Below are 20,118 nucleotides of genomic sequence, written 5' to 3' on the forward strand. Positions count from 1 at the left end.
TTATAGATCTGCTTCTCTGGGACATTTTTATTTTTTGGTCAGAGGCAGAAACAGAGGAAAATGAATGGGACAGGGTTGACTTTATTCCTTGTTCATGCCACAGCATGAAAACAAAATGCATCTAAGAGTAAAGATACAGCTTTACAGCTCTCTGTACAAGAGCTGTAGGCAGGTGTGGTGGCAAGGCTGGGAGACAGGGTAGGTGCATCTTTTGGTGCCTGGCTGTGCATGGGCTGATCTTGTGCCCAGAGCATCTTATGTCTGTGCAGTAGAGAGACCTACAGTTGTAGGAGCAGGGACTGGGTGGTTATCTAGAGGCATAGGTGGTATGAGGGGGAGAGAGCTGAAGGAGTGTGAATTGCTCAGCACATACCTGTTGTGTATTATCTAGGGGCAGTGGTATTGCCCAGCAGGGATTATGTTGTATAGCTGTGGGCTGAGGGCAGGGGGTTGCTGTGCTGGGATGGCTACAAATAACTACACGAGGTCACTTGGCAGTTAAATGAGGCGAAGAATTGCCATGGCGACTGCACTCCTCTCCCTGACAGATGCCAGGCTTCCAGGCAAAAATATTTGTACATTGCTCTAAAACCCCCAAACTCTCTCTCCCTCTTTTTGGAAAAGGTGAGGACCATCCTGCCCCGTGTCCGGACGGGGAGAATGCAAATACCGGGATGTGGTTTCTGAACACTCCATCTTTCAGTAGAAGGGGCCACTGTCTGGGTACCTCCTACACTGGTCACTGCTGCAGTGCATAGACAGAAGAGTTGTGGTTCAAATTACTGTGGCACAGTATGGTTCTTGCTCTGTGTGTCCACTTAGTGTCCTTAGGAGCAGCGAGGTCTGAGCCAGCTGCCAGCCCTTAGGCACAAACTCAAGTGTGCAGAGAGCTGTGTGTTGGAGGACATCACACCCGTGAGCAGGAGGTGCTCAGGGAGCATCACAGTGAACAGCTCCAATCCTGGTGTCACCAGGAGCTTGGGGCTCACCAGCAATAGGTATTGCAAGACCCCAAGGACAGACAAAAGGCAAATGTGCACCAGAACATAAAGCCTTTTTGCACCTAGTGTAATTGACACTTGCTTTTAGAGCCCACATGGAACATGTTCTCTGGTCTTACTTAGTTGGATCTAATAATGTCCTGTGCTGTTTTCCTGGCAAAGAAAGTACAGCTGCATCTTTCAGGTACCACAGGTGTTAAGGTATGTTCCTCAAAGATTTCTGTATTTCATCTGCAGAGACCTTACTCCTTTTAGCTTTAGAAGTCTTATTTCTTTCATCAGTTCTCTAGTTCTAAGTGGTCTGTGAGGCTATTATAAATCCTATTTCTCCTGTGTTCTTAGTTAGAGGTTTGGGGAGATGGTTACTTTGTGGTCAGTAAGGAAAACTTGAAGGAGAAAGACTTTGTGGACTAAAAATCTTTGAAGATGCTTGGTTTGGGGAGCAACACTGATGCATCTTGCACAGACCCATGAGAAGAAGCTGGAAAGAAGAAACCAAGTAGATGGTCATGCTGGTCCTGTAGGCTGAAGTACCACAGGAAACCAGGGAGGTGCTGTAAACCAGCAAGTAGGTCATTGTGTCACTTCTGCTGCACTGGTATTTTGCAGACATGCAGAACACAGCTCAAGGCAAAGGTCCAGAGCTTCTCCTCACTGATGTGCCCATTGCAGCATCTTCCCTTGAGTACTCATATTTCCACTGTAAGGGTTTTTGTTTAAATCACAGAAAAGCATTCTAGACACTGACAAACAGGTATTGTCATCTTGCAGAGAGCTGGCAAAAGAACAAATAGCTGCACTTCAGTGGAGGTTCAGCAATCTTTCCACACAGCACAGACTTGCTAATTTGCATGGTCATGAGGTCTCATTGGAAAGATATTTTTAAATGAAAAAGCAAGGAAATGATGCAAAATAGATTTGAGCATATTCCAGGAGATAGCTAAATTTTTCATAGTGAAACCCAATAATAGATCAGTCTGTGTGCTATGAACCTCTCATCAGAAAAATATATCACAGGAGGCTTCTGCTATCTATTCTGGGCTGAGCATTGACCTTGGCTATTAGATCTCAATTAAGCATGTATGTGAATAATGCTTCTTTCTCTTATACTTTTCTGCTGCAGAAAATAATATTAATGGAATCAAACACAAAGTACTTGCAGAGTCACTCTCCAGATAGGACCCATGATTTCTCAGTAGGTTTCATGCCACGTGAAAAAAAAGGACTTCTAGTGTGAAATTCAGGGAAAGGAAGTATTAAACATCTGTGGAGCCAAAGATTGCAGCCTTCAGCACTGAGCCCCTCTGCTGTTCCAGAATGGTGTGCAGTGATGCAGTGATGCTAGCAGCTGCAGGTGGGGTTGAGTAGGCCACAGAGACAGAAAGAACATACCATATCTTCACTTCTTTATGCTTGCTCACCTGGCATCCTTCTTTCCTTTAATTTCTTCTCTATCATCTACCTTCTCTATCTAGGAGAAGAAGTGCTAGTGAATTTGACAGCGGTAGTAATAAGACTATGCAAGACTTGCTTTGGTGCTTAAGACTCCTATGCAAGCCAGGGCCTGTCTGCAGACTTGTTCCACTTTCAGCTCAGGTAAATGCTGAACCATTAAAATAGCATGCCAAACTCAGATTTCTCCTGGAGCATAATTACAGTTTTGGGCCAGTAAGGGCTTGGAGACAATCATATCCCTACTCTCATATTTGACAAGTCAGGTCTGGGGACTAGAGAACTGGTGAGCTTCACCTTTATCCCTGGGAAGATCATGGAGCAGATCCTTCTAGAAAATATGCTAAGGTACATGCTATGCTGAAAGCAAAAGGAATACCAATTTTTCACCAGCCTTGTGATGAGGATTTGATGGAACAATGTCATTGCAAAGAATAGAAGTTCACCTACAAGGTGGAACAAAAGCCTTGCTTTAAAAGGGCCTGAGGTGTATTTTCAGCTATGTGGACTGAAAAGAGGCTTATTTGTGTGCAGCATTCAGTGGGATTTAGAATGGCTGCAGATTATTTGCAGTAGTTTGGCTAAAAACTTCCTTCTGGTCATAGACACCAGACAATCAACAATTCTCCCAAGTCAGGTTTCATCATAGCAATGAGAACAAGGTGACAAACTCAAACCACTCATCGCTAGATTGGTGCAGTTCTCTGACCGCCTTTCCAGGCCTGACGAAAGGTCAGGCTAACATCTGACTCTAATCTTAGAGGAATGTTGTCTGAAAAATCAAGGGGGAAAAGGCTAGTGAAAACGAAAATGTGCTGACTGGAGTGGAAGAAAGCTGTATCTAAGCTTGGTCTCAGCCACTGGGACCAGATAAGATGATGCCAAATCAATTCTCTCTGTTCTAGAAAAGATGGGACATGCTACTCAACAGCTGGTAGTGAGGGTATGATAGATTTTGGTGCTTGTCTCGTATTCAGTGTATGTTTTTTTCCATTTCTCTGCCCAGGCTGTGGTGAGTAGTGACACTGTCTTTGGAAGAAACTATTTCCAAACTTTTATTTTGTTACCACTGCTGCTAAAAATGTCTTGATGCTCCACTCAAGTTTACCTTTTTCAGCTCCATTCCATGATTCTTAGCTCTCATAATCTCAGAATTTGTCTAAGAAGTTACCCCATTATGAACCATCGAGTCTTTCCAAAATTTAAATTCTATCTGGAAACAAATCTAACTCCAAAGCTTTAGCATCAACTAACACCTCTGCCTGGACTGATTGTTTTCAGCAAGAACAGTGCTTTGAAAGATGAGTCTCCTTTCCAGGCTGTGTGCTCTCTTTTGGCTAGTCCATCATTTCCGAATCAATAGCTGTCTCTGATTGCCCCCCCTCCCCTCTAGATCCTGCTCTTTGCTACCTCATTTTGGTTTTAATTTGCCACAGCAAAATTGCAGTCATTTTTCCCCCACCCTAATTAAGAAACCTATCCATTAAGGAGAAAGAAAACAAAAAAAAACCCTTTCTTATCTAAGCCCTTAGCGCAGAACAGAGGAGGAATGATTGGTGAGATGATCACCTCTAGAAAGCCAAGGCCTTTATTGATTCTTCTGGCCTTCCTCAGTAAATACAGAGTGAGTATTTTAAATTCACCTACAAGGAAGCTAAAAGTTAATGTAAAATACTGACTTTTCAACATCAGAGGAGGATGAGACTATATGTCTTCTAGGCTGACTCACTTTTTATTCTCTATACATAGTTCAACAAGAATATTTGGAGAGTGTTTCATTGTGCCTCATAGATTCATAAAATTATTTAGTTTGGAAATACCTCTAAGATCATCAAGTCCAAGCATAAACCTAACACCTAAACGTAAACCTTGGCTGTAGTTGACAGCTAAGTTCACCACTAAACCAAGTGTGGACCATTTCTACACGTAAATGTGAATGCCACATCACATTACCTCTCCTTCAGTTTCCACACATTTTGTTATAAACTAGCCTTGTTTCTGAACTTCTAGGGACTAATGGTCCTGACCTATGATTTGGAAGAGCTTTGAGATGATAAAACAGATTAGAAAAGCTGTATTGTGGGCAGGTGGCAGCAGCACTGAGCTCTTGAATTAAGGAAATAAGCATTGAGTGGTGGTGAAGGAGAGCACAACCCCAGTGCTGAGATACATTATTACATGGACAAAAAGAGTCAGGCTACACAGAGAGCTCAGGGGAGAGTCCACTACACATGAGGATTTTGTGGAAGAGGACATTCAACAGCCCCACAGGAAAAGGTCAAAGACAGAATAATCTCTACTGACTTGGAAAAAAACAAGATGGGAAGTGTCTCCATAAGGTTAAAACTTTTGCTTCCTTATTCAGAATAATAAATACCTCTATCCGGAAAAGAGGGAGGTTTTTCCAGACTTTATCCTCTCTCTCCTTCACCCCAATCCAGTTGAAGTGGTATTTTCCATTATGCCTATCTGAATACAAGCCCTAGCTTCAAATAAAAATCAGGTCTGATTCCCTGCTGTACTCCAGAGACTTATTTACCACCTTGGAGATAAGCATTTAGCTGATTAAGTTCAGTCTCTGTGCATAGTCAGCTTCTTCTAAGGGGGGTTGATATAATTGCAGGAACCAGATGGGGATTGTGCCTGCTGGACTAAAATTACTCTGATATTCCAGATTGTTTCTCTCCTCTCTGGGAAGCCAAGAGCAGAATTCCTCAGAGCAGGACCTGCTACAGAAGTCCAGATCAGCTTGCATTAAGAGCATCTGCCAGCTCCTGTAGAGGAGCCCTGCCTATGTCTGCAGGGCTGCTTTGCTTATGGGCAGTTTGGGGTTTGTTGGGCAGTTGCAGAGAAGTGTTGCCTGCAGTATGAAAGTCCAATTTAATACATACGTGGCAGCTGTTCCTCATGAGTAAAGTGTGTGGCCTGCTTATTTCATAGGAGGTGAATGTGTGTTTGCATGCAATTAATTACTTATACAATACTGCAGAGAGTTCCAGTAAATTAAGTTGTAAAATAATTAGATATGAGTTTTTATATCTTATTCTATGCTAGATGTGTGTCCTTTCTGTAGCCTGGGCATGGTATATTTACAGCTGAGCCCTAGGACAGTGAATATATTATGCAGAGGTTACATGACCAGAAAGGAAAGTTGAGTGAGTCAAGCTCAGAAAACAGCAAAGCTCCCTTAGTGCACCTGAAGATGGAGAAGGATGGAGAGGAACATCTGTTTTCCTAACTGAGAAGGCAAACTGACTGTTCTTCACTCTGGAGAAGGAAGCAGAGATTGTCCAACTCACTCATCTCTGATGATGGACAAGACAGAGTCATGGAACTGGAAGGTGACAAAGAGGAGCTGGTTTCTTCATGTCGCAGGCTGAATTGTAAGTTCATGGTTTTCATGTATTTTGTTCTCTATAAATATATGACAAGCAATCATTTATACCAGGATTCAGTTGTTCCTATGATTCAAAGACAAGAAACCATGCTGTTTACCCTCTGCAGTTAAAAATTTTAATAAATGCTGCAAACTACTGATTGCAATTGGTCATGAGAAGTATCCAGTCCATTGAAGCATTATGTTTAGATGTGACTGAGTTAAGAATTTGCTGAGTTACTTACAGTCAAGCTTCTTACCTAATGTAAGACAGCCCTCATCTAGTTCTGTATCAGACACCCAAAAAATGAAAAATCCATTACCCAGAAATGGTCATATGGGAAGTGACCTAGAGAAATGTACCAAGAGAAACAACAAGAAGAGAGAATTTCCTGAACTGCCAGCCTAGCAGGATCATTGGTTCTGTGGCCAGAGCAGAGTGGAGTGCAAGTGAGAAGACTCTGCAAACTGTGCTTCCAGAATATAATTTCAAAGAGGCAGTAAGTCCTGGGAAGAAGGAAGGGAATAGGGCTGCATCCATCAATACACTCAGGAACCACAGACCTACTCCACACAGCTTTCAGAGTATGACATTTGTAATGCATTTACTTGGGTTTGTGATGACATAAAAGGATTTTTTCATAGCACTAGTCAAATTTTTGTATCTACAGGTACCACAAATAATTTCTTGTGTTCATATAGGTGCATGCTGAGATAATCTCTGTAGTTTGTAATTCTTCTGAGGGAGAGGAGGGAAAGAGGAGGACATCTGGACCAATTCAGCATGAAAATTTATGTAATGAGTTGATTACAGGAAGATAAGCATGTATTTCTTTCAAAGCCACCTGGAAATGAAGCACATTGTTTACCACATGTATGCTGTTCATTATGTGATCTATAGATAAAGCTAGCTGTCCAACAGCCTTTTTTTAAATCAAGAATAAAAGGAAAATAAATCTCCAGTTAAATGAGAAAGTGCAGTGGAATGAATACTGGAAGCAGAAGAGGAAACTGCCTACACAAACTAAAAATTTTCAGTCGTCTTGAGAGAACTGTGCTAGAACAATTCAGTGTTACAACTGGACTGCTGGCTAGTGCCCAAGACAGATTTATTGCATGGCCTCTCCATGCTGCCAGGCAGTAACTTATGGGCAAGGTAGTCCCTAAAGCTGCGCCTGCTGCTGGAATGATTCTGATCGTAGGTATTTTTCCTTTCTTTGAGAGCTTGTTGACATTTTTTCTTCATGAGGAAGAGCTACCACATATGTATTAAACTGGACTTTCATACTGCAGGCAACACTTCTCTGCAACTGCCCAACAAACCCCAAACTGCCCATAAGCAAAGCAGCCCTGCAGACATATGCAGGGCTCCTCCACAGGAGCTGGCAGATTGCAGAGGCAGTAGATCTAAAAGAAGCCTGGAGGGAACTGCACAAGAGATACAGCAGCATTAACAATACACTGAAACAACTAACAGGGAGAAAAAGGAGAAAATAGCCAGCCCAAAACTGATAGAGATCTTTAATTTAAAAACCAAGTCAGTTTATTCATTGGGAAAGTGCAACAAAACACCCCAGGGATACTGCATTCCACTCCAACAATTAAAATTGCATTAAAAAGTAGATAGGATGGTCTGAATCTTAAAAAGAACTAGCACAAAAGCTAGTGCCTATCTTTGTTTCAATATATTTATCTTTGGGTAACAGAGATAGTCACTGATTAATTTTTAGGTACTTAATTTACAGCTTAATTGCTTTTATTTGCAAGTCATCCTGTTCCTTAGAGATGCTAGCTTGGGACTCGAGAACTGTAACACAGAGGCACTTAGGAGAGGGCAGTTTTGAAAGAATGGTGATGTTGGGCTCAGTCACATACTTACTGCTGGGAGGAGACCCAGCTGGGAGCTACTAGATATTCTAAGCAGATACCACTCCCAACTGTTTTTCTCTAGAATCTGAGATAAGATGTTCAGTACCATTCATAAAAGCAGATTCTGTGGCAGCTGAGGGGATGCAAGCAGGCAAAAGGAGAGCACAGGACTACAGCAATCTTACAGCAGGTGCTGCTTGCAGGAGCTACCAGTTTCTGACCACTGAACCCATTTTTGCTGTAGAAGGAATTATATTGAAAATGTTGCAGGTAGGTCTTACACCCGGAGCAGCCTATTCTCATTCATACTTGTTACTTCGCTTCAGCTGAGCTTTACAATCCCAACAGGATTCTCTATCACATAGCAATTATGTATCTTTTGCTAACAGTCTCTGCCCGATGATTTCAAAATACTTTATAAGGCTCATTCCTGAAGCTTAAACCAAGCTTCACCAAAAGCTTCAACCATTTAAGCTTAACCAAGCTTGAAGTTCTCTGACATACAGGTATTTTAAAGGAAACAGAGTACAGTAAACATTTGCAACAAAATGCCAATACTCTCCTGAGTACCAGTCCTGAACATATCCTTCTTTTCCTTTTAAATTCTTTTTCTCCTCCCACCTATTTGTTACAGCAAGAAGGACTACATTTATTCTGCACAAGTTTATTAACCACAATACAGACAAGTGACTTCCAGTATGACACCAGTTCCTAATTCCATATGGAGATTGCCTGTCTGGTCCATGTCAGTATGATCACCTAGTCTCAGCTGACTGTGTTTGGTTTATGTCTTTTGGCTTTGCTGTTCTCATGGTAACTGTCTTCAGAGGGTGTTTGGACCTTTCCATTTGTCCCAGATTCCTCTGGAAATTTCTGACCCTCAGCCAACACCTGTCGAATAGTCATGTTGATGCGGGAGGACTGCAGGTACTTGGCACACACCTGCCAGTCCTCATCAGAGCTGTGCTCAATGACTGAGCCAACAGGAAGGTCTGAAGAAGGAGCTTGGTCGAGGCACGAAGGCAGAGCTGTCCCTTCAGGGTTGGGGAGGATCCGGGGGACAGCGTGGTACAGCAGGCGGCTGAAGCCAGACATCACCATGATATCTCCACTGTGCATGAGCATTGCTGTTGGGGCTTCCTCCCGCTTCAGGCCCCCAAGCAAAAATATGGAGGATTGCCCAAAACTAGAGATGGTATAAGGATGGAGAAAGAAGAGAAAACAAATTCAGGTAGAGAACAATTTTCTGTACAGTAAGAAAATATCAGTAGTTAAATTCCTTTGTAAAAAACACCCCCAGCAATCACAAAAACCAGAAGGACTCCTAAGAACAACTTTTAGGTGGGAACATGGCAAACAGACTAAGAGATCTGGTTCAAGATAGGCACAGTGTGAGCAATTGCCCTGCCAGGTTTGAAGCTGTGCTGAGATACTTCTTTAGTACCCAACTGACACACTGCTGCTTTAGAACAAAACTGTACTCTCTGCAAAAGAACTCTTCACTCCAGGCACTACATCCATGCTATTCAAGCAGTCCTTAAAGAAAAACCTATGTCCCTGACCTACAGCCTTCTGCTACTCAAATCTGCTGAGAGTGAAGATTATGTTCCCAATTAGCAAACTATATCACACTGCCTTCCTATAACCATATGCAGCCCTAGCAAAAAGCCACCGATCTTTCCGTAACACTCGAGTGTGCTTTCCTTGACTCACCTGAATGATAACAGGGGCCGAGAATGGTCCAGTTCAGACTCATCCACATGAATTCCCAGTGAAGAGTCAAAATGATAGTAGTTCAAGATCCCTGCTTGGGCCTGGAAACCCCGAAACCCACAGGCTGCAGCCACTTGCTCTGATAGGAATGCAAGGTCTGAGGGGAAAGGAGTGTGGTGATTTGCTGAGTACTTCTGGAAGGAGGAGAAGTGGGGGGAAAAAGAAAGCCACACCCAACACATCAGAGCAGCAAATACACTTGGAAACAAAAATTGAAAAAGAACTCAAAAGCCTGGCTGATAGTCATGGAGAAGGACATCACATTTACCTAGAAAATTACTACGACACAGGCAGAACCACAGCAAATTTATTACCTACCATTAAATTCGTGGCCTGTGAAATTAATCATTATATCTAGATGCTAAACTTGAAATCAGTTAAGATTAGTACCAACATCCTAAGGATCTTCTCAGTCACAGCCTGAAGCTGCCAATGGAAAGACAGTTCTGTAGCTCATCAACACAGCTCCAAAATAATCATCTTTATTCCTTCATAAATTACAAGCAGGAATCAGTTGCAAACCTGCTTTTTCTCTCTCCCATAAGTCATTCTGACAGGACTGGAAGATGATAACTGAACTTGTATTAAGGCCATCCAGTAACAGGTTGATCTGGTAAATAAAAGGCTGCAAGCAGATTTGGTTATCTGCAAGATACAGGTAAGATACATATTCACTCTGCCAGTGTTTATCAGCCTCCATCTATCTCAGTCTCATGAAAAAAAAAGTTTATTTTGATCAGGATCCTCAAAACAGATGTTAGTTGGTAAGAATGCACTATAGTGCTTCAGACTCATTTAAGTTCAAAATCACATGAGCAGCAGTCTCTTCTTGCTCCTGCTCACCCCACCAAAGAAGAGTAGTTTCCCAGAAGTCATACTCAGCATAAAGTAGTTAGCAATGCTTTTGTAATCATCCCTTTTGGTAGGTAAAAATGCCACTTACCCTGAAATAGTTGCAAGTTTAGAGCTGAGTGAACTTTTGCTGTTAAACCCTTCACAGTAAACCAATACAGATTAAAATGTTCTTAAAAGCACAGTTTGTTAGTGCCTTTCCTCAAGACTTTCTTGTAGGATCATAAACATTTTATTCCATTATGTTCTTCTCTGTTTGCCATTCTGAGTACTTATGGCTAAGAAAAATGGAGAAGAATTTCATCTCAATACCTTAGTCTCCCAGTTATAATGGTAACCAAGGGTCACCCAGCGCAGCTTCTCCAATAGGCTCCTGGGCTCCCATTTACTGGAGCCTTTCCTTCTACAAAGACAAAATATAAAGAAATAGGATATGTGTTAATTTCTGAGGGGTCTTCTGCTAGTGCAGCATACAGTAATGAGATTCACTCATTCATTTCACAGCCTATTAAAACCAGTCAGTGCTATTAAAACCAATCAATGCTAAACTTTTATTTTCAGTGCCAATACTTTCTTCCTCCAAAGACCTTGAAAATTTCACGGAATGTGTGCAAGCTATGGGGCCTACTCCCAACTGTTGTCAGTTTGAAAGCTTGTATTTTCAACACGGTACCTAAGAGATTATTGGATGGAAACACAATGAGCAGTGCAGATTAAGAAATCAGAATTAAACGTCCTATTTGAGCACCTGAAAGACAAGAATCTGAAGATCTGAAAGCTGCAAATACAAAGAAAAAATATTCTAGGCACTTAATGGAAAATTACAAGAAAGAAAAATGAGTTGCCTGACAGTGAAGCATAGCATGCTGCCTAGTATTGCAAAGGATAGGTTATAGTTCTACTACTTGGTACTTTGATAAAATGTCCTTAGGATGGACTGACTCACAGTAAAAAGCAAGACTTCTCTAGCTATGACCACAGTGTCAAGAAGTCTACACTGCAGGTGCCCCCTTATCCAGGCTGCTATGGAGGGCAAAGAATTGTTCTTCTCATGTGACAGCCCTGAAGTAAAGGGACTGAGTGGCCTGAAGCCACACACCAATTTACCATTCTTACTTGAAAGCAAGAAGAGGCTTCAAGGAGAGGTTTCTAGTAGACTATGGAAAAGCCCTTGCAAAGTTACAGAGTGTGAGTAACTAAATAAGATAGAAATATGTTAATGACAAATGAAAAAGGGAAGGTACACATCTATCTTCTAGTCTACTCATTCTAGCAATTTCAGCGTACTTTTCTCAAGCCAAGTCACATGTTATGGTAAAAAAAGAAAAGGACAGAAAAGGGAAATATAATCAGAAGATAAACACTAGTACCAGATGGCTGGCTCTCATTTATAGCCTCATTAGTTCAGCATGACATGCTCTCTTTTACAAAAAAGGATTGATATTTGTGGTACCATGGTCAAGTCTTAGCCAAACATCTGCATTTAATGTGCATTTCTACCTGGATATGCAGCTTGTTCCTGCCCTTCAACTATATCATACTGATAACTCCTAAGAGAAACCAGGAACAGGAGTAAAAGGCCAGTTTCTTTACCTTTAGTATTTTTTCTTAGCTTACTGATTACTGATAATAGTCGTTCCAATTTCCATCTGTCATAGGGTAACAGCAACTGCAATTACCATAAACACCAACACAGTAACTGTCAAATACATGCTGCTTGGAACAGTTTGTGTAGCCCACAAGCATGTAACACAGCATTTATAAAAGGGAGAGCCCACAGTTTGTTCTTTTACATCCTTCAACTGACAAACAATGTTCATAATGAAACAATTTTAGCATGTGCCTTTTGAAAGTGCCCTTCTTTTGCTACATTGCTGGAGTGTTTGCACAGCAGCAAGAGCTCAAATGTGTGTGGGAAGTCCTTATTCCCAGAATTTGGTTATTCTGCATGTGATTTCATATGCAATTGCTAAGAAGGGGAAAGTATGAGTTCTATGTATCTGGAAACAATGAGGTCCCACAAGAAAGCACAGAAAAGGTCTGCTATAACTATGTTATAATATGACTAAACAGCACAGTTCCAGTCGTAGCTGAGCTTCAAGCAACACATCAGCCAGGGTCACTATTTAACATTTCACCAATAGCTTGACAACAATATGCTACTAGAAAATCACATTGAAAATGAAAGCAGAGAATGAACAAGGAAGTACATGAAGCCATGAAGTATCCATCTTTAACTTGGCATGTCTGACACCATCTGCATTCTGCCAGCATATACACAATCTTCTTCAGCTTCCCTTCCTTGCTCAATTTTCTTAGACCTTCTCAAAGGTGAGATCTGGCACCATTAATTTTGACCACGAAAGGTGACGGTGGATTTACCTCAGCTGCTCCTTACTCTGTCCCCACAGGTCAGTGGTCTTCTCAGGAGCCATGTGCAGGTCCAGGTTGCAGACATTAGGTTTCTCAGGGTATAGCTTGAGACACTGCTTCACCCAGTGACGCTGGCAGCCCGGAAGGAAAGGGTTTGGTATGAAAATAAATCCTGACCACAAAGAGAAATGGAGAGGATGGAGACAAAGTAAGATTAGGCGTTTCCCTGTTTTTTTCCTGAATCTAGAGCAAAGGATAGGAGTGAGAGGTAGTGAAAAAACTCTTAGACATACAACCACTGACTGTGTATATAAGCTGATGAAATCTATTATAGTTAAAACTTTCTGTTTTTTTCAGAAAAAACAAATGGTGGCACAAGGTAGAAAGCACAGAGGGCAGCCCATACTGGTCCAAACAAAAATTACAATAAAGGACATATCTATGTAATGTATATTGATTACAGGAGATAAAGGAGTAAGAACATGGAAATCCAATTACTTTGGAGTAAATTTTACTTTTTAAATTATTCAGCATGACTCTTCTCTTAAGCCCAGCAAAGTTAAAGGAATTCTGGCCTAGTTTTTCTGTGCTTCAAACTCACTTTATCCCTGTCTCTGAACTCATACTGTCTTCCTATTGCTAATTCAGAAAGAAGTCCCTGGGCTGAGTGTCTAGTAATGTAAAGTGTCCTTCCCTTTGCTTCATGCTTATTTCCAGGTAAGTCTGGTTGTACCCATATTTGCATTTTGATATGGTAACACTCAGAAAGGGGCATGAAAGTCAAATTAAATCCCAAACCGCTTGTTGTTGGCTGCAAGTACTTTGCAGGTATTGTTAATTAACCCAACAAAATAAACACGCAGTTATTCTGCACGTTTATTTAGCCAGGGACCTCAGGCAGGATTCAAGAAGCAGCCCATATAAGAGACGCTATTAATCTGTACTGTACCTACTCTGAGAATCAAGGCACTCTCTCAAGGACTATCAATTCAGTAAGACTCACCAACACAAAATCCACATGTAAAGAGAGATAAGGGTGTAAGAGGAACAAAGGAAAAGAAGGTTTTAAGGTTTTGGCCTACTATGTCTTTTTGAACTTCTCAGTCATATCAAGTTAACAGAGAAAAAAAACAAACGAAAAAAGAAGCAGCAAAGCTAGGAGTCTCAGTAGGATACAAACTTGCCTTGTGGCCTTATGAAAATGGTAATAAAAACACAAAAAAGAGCTACCTGCCAGCATAGCCCACAGACTCAAGATTAAAGTAACTGGTTAGGAAAAAACCTTCAGTGTATTAATAACTTATGGTGATTCACTTCACTCTGTTCCCTGCACTTTCAGACTATGGCAGCCTTCTGATAGGTTTGGCTACAAGAAGTTTCTTTGCCAGAATTCTGGCATTACATTTATTTTCTGTTGGCAGTTGCATAGAACAGAATAAAAATATTGCCCTTCCTGTCTACTTTTCTAGCTACTACTTTTTTCTAGCTTTTGATGTGGGGTTCTTGTAGGACTATAATACATTCATGAAATTACACTCTACTATGTATGTATTATCCCCAGATATTAATTGAAGCCTGGAGAGTTAGTTACAAGCAGAGATGAGAACAAGAATCCAGATTTTATGGCTTTTATATCACAAACTTAGAACATGCTCATGTCTCCTCTAACCATTCCCTGACCTAGGTTTCTCTTAAGAAACTAGACTAGTCTAGATTTACAAAAGCAGTAACAACTAAAAAGTGGGTTACTACTATGCTTATTGTGTCAAGAAAGGCAGAAACTGAATTTATCACAGTTGCAGAATTTTACTATAAAATTCTATGCAAACATAGAACAAGACTAATAGTGCTAAAAATCAGTAACTTGCACACATAGGAGGCAGAAGAGTAAGAAATAAGAAATATTCTGTAGCAATCTTTCTGAACTGACAGAAGAACACCACAGGCAAACTTTGAAGACAACGTAATTGAACCTCTTGGCCTTGAAAGATACGGGGGGAAAGGGCAAAAGAATTATTGTTTGTGAATCTTTATACTAAAGGAAACTGCCCCGAGAAAGCAGATGCAATTCTCTTACTGCAGCACTATCTTGCTATGTACTGCAAATTAATTTGCACCCAATGAAAGTGGTCTCCAACCTCAGTGAAAGGAAGGATAAGACATGCAGATGTCTAACAATAAGAAAAACCTCTCATAAAAAAAAAAAGTGTCAATTACAAAGACTCAAAGACAGCATCACATGCTTCTCATGGAACTCAGGACACCACAATAGAAATTCATCCAGATTCCTTAGCCTTCTATTTCATTGCTTACTGTGGGGACAAAACCAAATTACTTCCTTTCCACTTGCTCACAGAAAAACTGAAGAAGTTCTTACTTCACTTAGAAGGCTATTGGGACAGCTGGTTACACATCTCCTACTGTTTTAGGATGTCCAGATAAAGGAAGCTGAAAACTGATAAAATATTATTCTCTTCAAGTCCGTACATGACTTGATTCTGAACAGGACAGATAAGTTGTCAATGTATTTGTATTTCATTTTAGTAATAGATTTCCTTTGCCAAAGCAGAAGAGAAATGCAGTTAAGTGGAACACCTGTGATTCCCCATACCCCCTATGTAATTACTAGGAAAGACGTTCAGACAGACAGTAAATGACAAGCAGACCAAGCGAGGGCAGCTATAATATGACAGGTAAGTGGAACAAAACATTTATAGATGCAAGAAGAGGCAGAAGCCTTTCTCCTGAAGTTATTCAATTCCCTGTGTATTAAACATGCCAGATGGGTAGCATGGCTGCCTCAGTTTCAGAAATGCTAAGCTGGCTTCAAAGCAACCCACACAGAAACTGACTGAGATCCCAATGAAACATGAAAGAAACAAAAGAAACATGAGAAAAAAACATAATTAATCAAACAAAAATCCCTGAAATAAGGAGGATCTGGGGAACTACAAACCCATCAGCCTTACCAATACCCCTGATAAAATTATGAAGCAAACTTTCATGGTAGCCACTTCCAGACACATGGTGGTGGGAACAGACAGCATGGAAGGCAAGTTTTGTCTAACCAGCCTTACTGCCTGCTATAGTGAGATGTCCAGGCAAGGGGAAAACAGGGGATGATACGTACCTTGGCTTAAGAAAAGTTTTCCACTTGGTCTTCTACAGCACCATTGGAGTCAAATTGGGAGCCACACATTTTTTGGGAAAATTGAACAGGTAAGCAAAAGGTGGCTGGGTCACCAGGCTTAAAGAACAGTGATTTGATGATCCAAAGTCTAACCAGTAGCTGTTATGAGCTGCATTCTTTGATCCTGGGGCAAAGACTGATAACTACATCTACATCAACAACATAGATGATGGGATGGTCATCCTCATTTCACTTACAGATTACACTAAACTGGGGCAGCAGTGAATATGCTGGAGGCTACTGCTGCCCCTGAAAAGGACTTTTACAAATGAAGAATGGGCTAAAGAGAAGCTCAGAAATTCAACCGTGGTAATTCTGCATCTGGGGCAGAATAACTCCATACAACAGTATGGTCCAAGAGTGAATGAAGAGCAGCTCCAAACCAAGGCCAGGTTGCCTTGAGAACAAACTGTGAGCAGCAGTGAGGGCTAGTGACACATCTTGGTATTGGTGACCACCACTTACAAGCATGAGAGAGGAGGGGAGCCAGATTATTCTCAGATGTTCACAGCAAGATTATGAGAGATAATGATCAGAAATAACAGCAAGACAAATTTTTACTAGATATAAGGTTTAGGAAAAAAACCATGGCCTAACATTGATACAGGTGCCCAGAGAGGGTGTGTAATCTCTATCCTTGGAGATTTCCAGAATTTACCCATACCAAGCTCTCAGCATCCTGATCTAACTTGCAACTTCATCTTGCTTTAAGCAGGGTGTTGACCTAGACCTCTGGAGGTGCTTCCCACCTAATGCCTCTCTATGACAATACCAGGTAAACTGAAAACCTAAAACACATTTCCATTTCTGAAGGAACTGCCTAATGAAATTACTTTGCATACTGAAGAAGCCAAAAAGTTCTTATTTACTTACTGTACTCCGTGTTCTACACTGACAAGTAGATGCCGCATTTCAAATGTGAAACTACTGTATTTCAGTCACATACCCAATGTGCATAATATATATTGAGGAAAAACAGATTCTACAGAAATAAAGTCTCTGCCAAAGGCAACAGGAATCTATTCCCATGAGCTATGGTCTAGATGATCTCAATGTGAAACAACTGGCTCTCCTCACCTTCATAAATATTGCTGCATCCCACCCTTTAGCTGATTTGTTCATCCTCCTGCACTTACTACAACATCAAATTACACTTAGGAAAACCAAAATAGCTTTTTCAGGCAGTACAAGAAAGGTAAGATTGAAACAGCATGAATTCAAAGCAACAAGGCTGTGTTTAATTTTTCTTGAAATCAGAGGTACCTACCTGGATACCCTCTGAGGCCATAGGCTTTCCACTGGCTAACTGGCTGTAATCCTGCTCTGTAGGCATCTTGATCACTGACTGAAGAAATACTGAGCTGTGATCTGAACACCTGGCAAAAGAAAACGGATCTGGTCAAAAAAAGAGTGAGAAACACAAAACTTATCCAAAAATAGTATCGAAAAGGAAGAGTGCTACAATGCTTGAAGGTAACTCTGTGAAAATGCCAAATCTATCACAGAACTACTGTCTAAATAGCTGTGACCAGGACAGGGCAAACAGAGCCAGGACACATTCAATGAAAGAATCAAAAGGCACTTACAGATTTTACCTCGAGATGAGATGTCCCCCACTCACAAAAAACCCCAAACAATATATACCAATGAGAAAAAATTCATCATGATTTGTCCATTTCCACAGTACAGCCTCATCATTATAAAACATTCTGGTAATCATCGACCTCCATTAGAGAGCAATATACTCATAACATTTTCTACTTTCAAAGAGCATTCCAAATACGAGTTGCTCGTGACCCTACAGGGTAGATGACTGTTCTCATCTCGAATTTACAGAAGGCTAAGCAGTTACAGCAGTGAAGCAGCCAAAGCTCAGATATGAAGGACTATAGATACTGTCAATTCTGAATGCCACCCTGCCAATTCTGTTCCCAACAGCAGGATCAACAGCTCAAGGCTTGGCAAGATGTATTTACTTGACATACTCTCTTAAGTTGCAATAACACAAGCATTTAAGCTAACATTTGCTGAAAAAAACCCACCAAATTAATTCTACTGTGTTCCCACTCCCTTCTTCACTTAAGGAAATGTCTTGAGGAAGGCAAGGTAGAGGCAGGCTGGTTTTGTTCTGGATTAGTTCCCCAGTCCAGCTCTCCATGCAGCAGTGGAAAGGTACAGACTCATATAAGGAAAGAGATGGTCAGGCACAGTAGGAATAAACAGGCAGAGACTGCAAGACTTCATCTATGAGAACTTAAAATGTTTTTCAAATTAAGGTCTTTGCACAGAGCCTCTGTAGTGGTGCATGTGTAAATCAGTCTCTTTGCAGCTGACAGTTCTGGTTAACATTTTCTGAGCAACAGGAACTAACAGCAATAGGAGTAAATTACATATATAGATTTCTAAGAAATTCAGAAGTACTGCTGAGCAGCACCTTCTGGAAATATAGGGAGTTTTACCCATTTTTCAGCTCTTTGTCAAAAGCAGCTTTGTGAGTGGCAGCCTTGAGCTTACTTCACAGTCCTGTCCACAGTGTCCCAAGAAAGACTCATCCTCTGACCAAAACTCTGCCACCTCATTGCATACTCAAAGTGCTTCCATGCCAGCTATTCCCTGGGCTTCTGAAGAACAGGAGACGTTTCTATGCTTAAGAAATACATGTGCTGAATCAGTCAAATAAGCCTGGTAACAGGGCAGATGGGGTATGTCACACTTCACTGAAGAGCTCAATTGCTTGAAGCAGTTTTCTGAGAAAAAAGAAGCAATATTATCTGGGCCAATCTGTCTGGCCTGTAGCTCTTAAAAAGAAAAACCAGATGTTTTTAACCTGGGGGAAAGAGGAATAAAAGATGTTTCCACTAGTAAGCTGTCACCTGATCTTAGAAGGTAACAGGCACAAAAAGAATCCTATTGAGAGAAGACAGATCCTTGTGATGTTTTCAAATATTTTGAATATCCCAGAAGAGCCATAATGCTGTAATCCTTTACCAAATACAAGATTCCTGCAAGCTCTAGAAAGGCTGAAATGCTAACAACTTCCTTGGTTAATTCTAATGCCTCTGACAATTTCATATGGGTCAGGTTTTGTGTTCCATTAGCAACAGCAAAATTATGGTCCGAAAAGACAGAAAATAAATAGATTAACAGAACACTAAAAAGAAAAGACTAAGCATTGAAACTATGAAAAATTAGGCAAAGTTTTATTTTAACTATATCCCTCACTTCCTTTTTTTTAACATAAGCTCATAAGTAGAAAATCTCTGGTTAACAGCACTTTAGCAGATACGTGTCATCCTTTTGTGAGGTGACAAAACAGAAGACAAGGTTTAAGGGTAATTTCTTAATCACTGAAGACATGGTAAACTACTATGATGGCTACTACTTTCAGTTGATGATTGCATTACCCAACCCCCTGTAAGAGCTGATGACTAAGCCAACATTTATTATACAGGAACTAGAATGGAAAAGAAGCTTGACAAGGGGGAAGGCACCATAGCAAGGGGAAGCCGATTCCAGCCCACCTAGGTACTTCAGGGCTAAGACAAGGACTAGCAGGCCCAGGAAACAGAGTGAAACTTGTGGGTTTTTTATGTCCAGAAGTTGTGCTGCTTAAGTATCACGTGGTTTTATTAGAGGCTTTGAAGATCCCCTACTGCAGTGTAGGGAGCAAATTAGACATTATGAAAGTAAATATAAGCAAAAGTAGTAAATCTGTGGCTAGGCACAGCGCTGGGGCGGCTGTGCCCTCGGGCAGAGTCCCGTGGCTCAGGGGCACCCTGGGCGAGCCCGGCCCTAGGGCCCGCGGGCAGAGGAGCCCCGGGCCCTTCCCAGCTGCCCCTCTCGGGTCACGCCCTCACTTCTAAAACATCACAGGCAGCCGTAGGAGGCTCAGCTCTCGAGTGCAGCGTCCTCTAGCCAGAAACGAGGCGGCACTGGGGAATATGCGTCGGGCACGAAAGGAAACAGCAGGTGGAGAGAACAGGCTGCAGCGACACCACCACAGCCCCGCACTGAGACACCGCGCAGAGGGCGGGACGCACTCCGAGCCGCTCGCTGCGGGGCACGGGCAGAAAGAGCCCAGCATTACCTGGCCCCCAGGCGCAGAGAAGTCCACCACACCCCGCAGGTCGGACGCGTCGCGCTGCCGATAGAAACGAAAGAGCCGACGGAATGCATCCTCCCCGCCCTCGCGGGTCAGGGCCGCCGCCATTTCGGGCCGGCCGGGGCGGGGC

The 20,118-nt window shown here is 41.7% G+C and overlaps 1 protein-coding gene across 1 annotated transcript; it reads right to left on the reverse strand.

Annotated features, from left to right (window-relative positions):
• Positions 1 to 7,349: 7,349 nt before the first annotated feature.
• ALKBH1 (alkB homolog 1, histone H2A dioxygenase) lies at positions 7,350 to 20,116 on the reverse strand. The gene is made up of 6 exons (XM_014869811.2): positions 19,974 to 20,116; positions 17,154 to 17,262; positions 12,706 to 12,868; positions 10,636 to 10,726; positions 9,412 to 9,605; positions 7,350 to 8,884 (listed from the first exon to the last, which is right to left on the reverse strand). The coding sequence occupies exons 1-6, from the start codon at positions 20,094 to 20,096 to the stop codon at positions 8,464 to 8,466; spliced, it is 1,101 nt and encodes a 366-aa protein (XP_014725297.1). The 5' UTR covers positions 20,097 to 20,116; the 3' UTR covers positions 7,350 to 8,463.
• Between the last annotated feature and the right edge of the window lie 2 nt (positions 20,117 to 20,118).

Source organism: Sturnus vulgaris, chromosome 6 (genome assembly GCF_052056855.1).
Source record: "Sturnus vulgaris isolate bStuVul1 chromosome 6, bStuVul1.hap1, whole genome shotgun sequence".
Lineage (NCBI taxonomy): Eukaryota > Metazoa > Chordata > Aves > Passeriformes > Sturnidae > Sturnus > Sturnus vulgaris.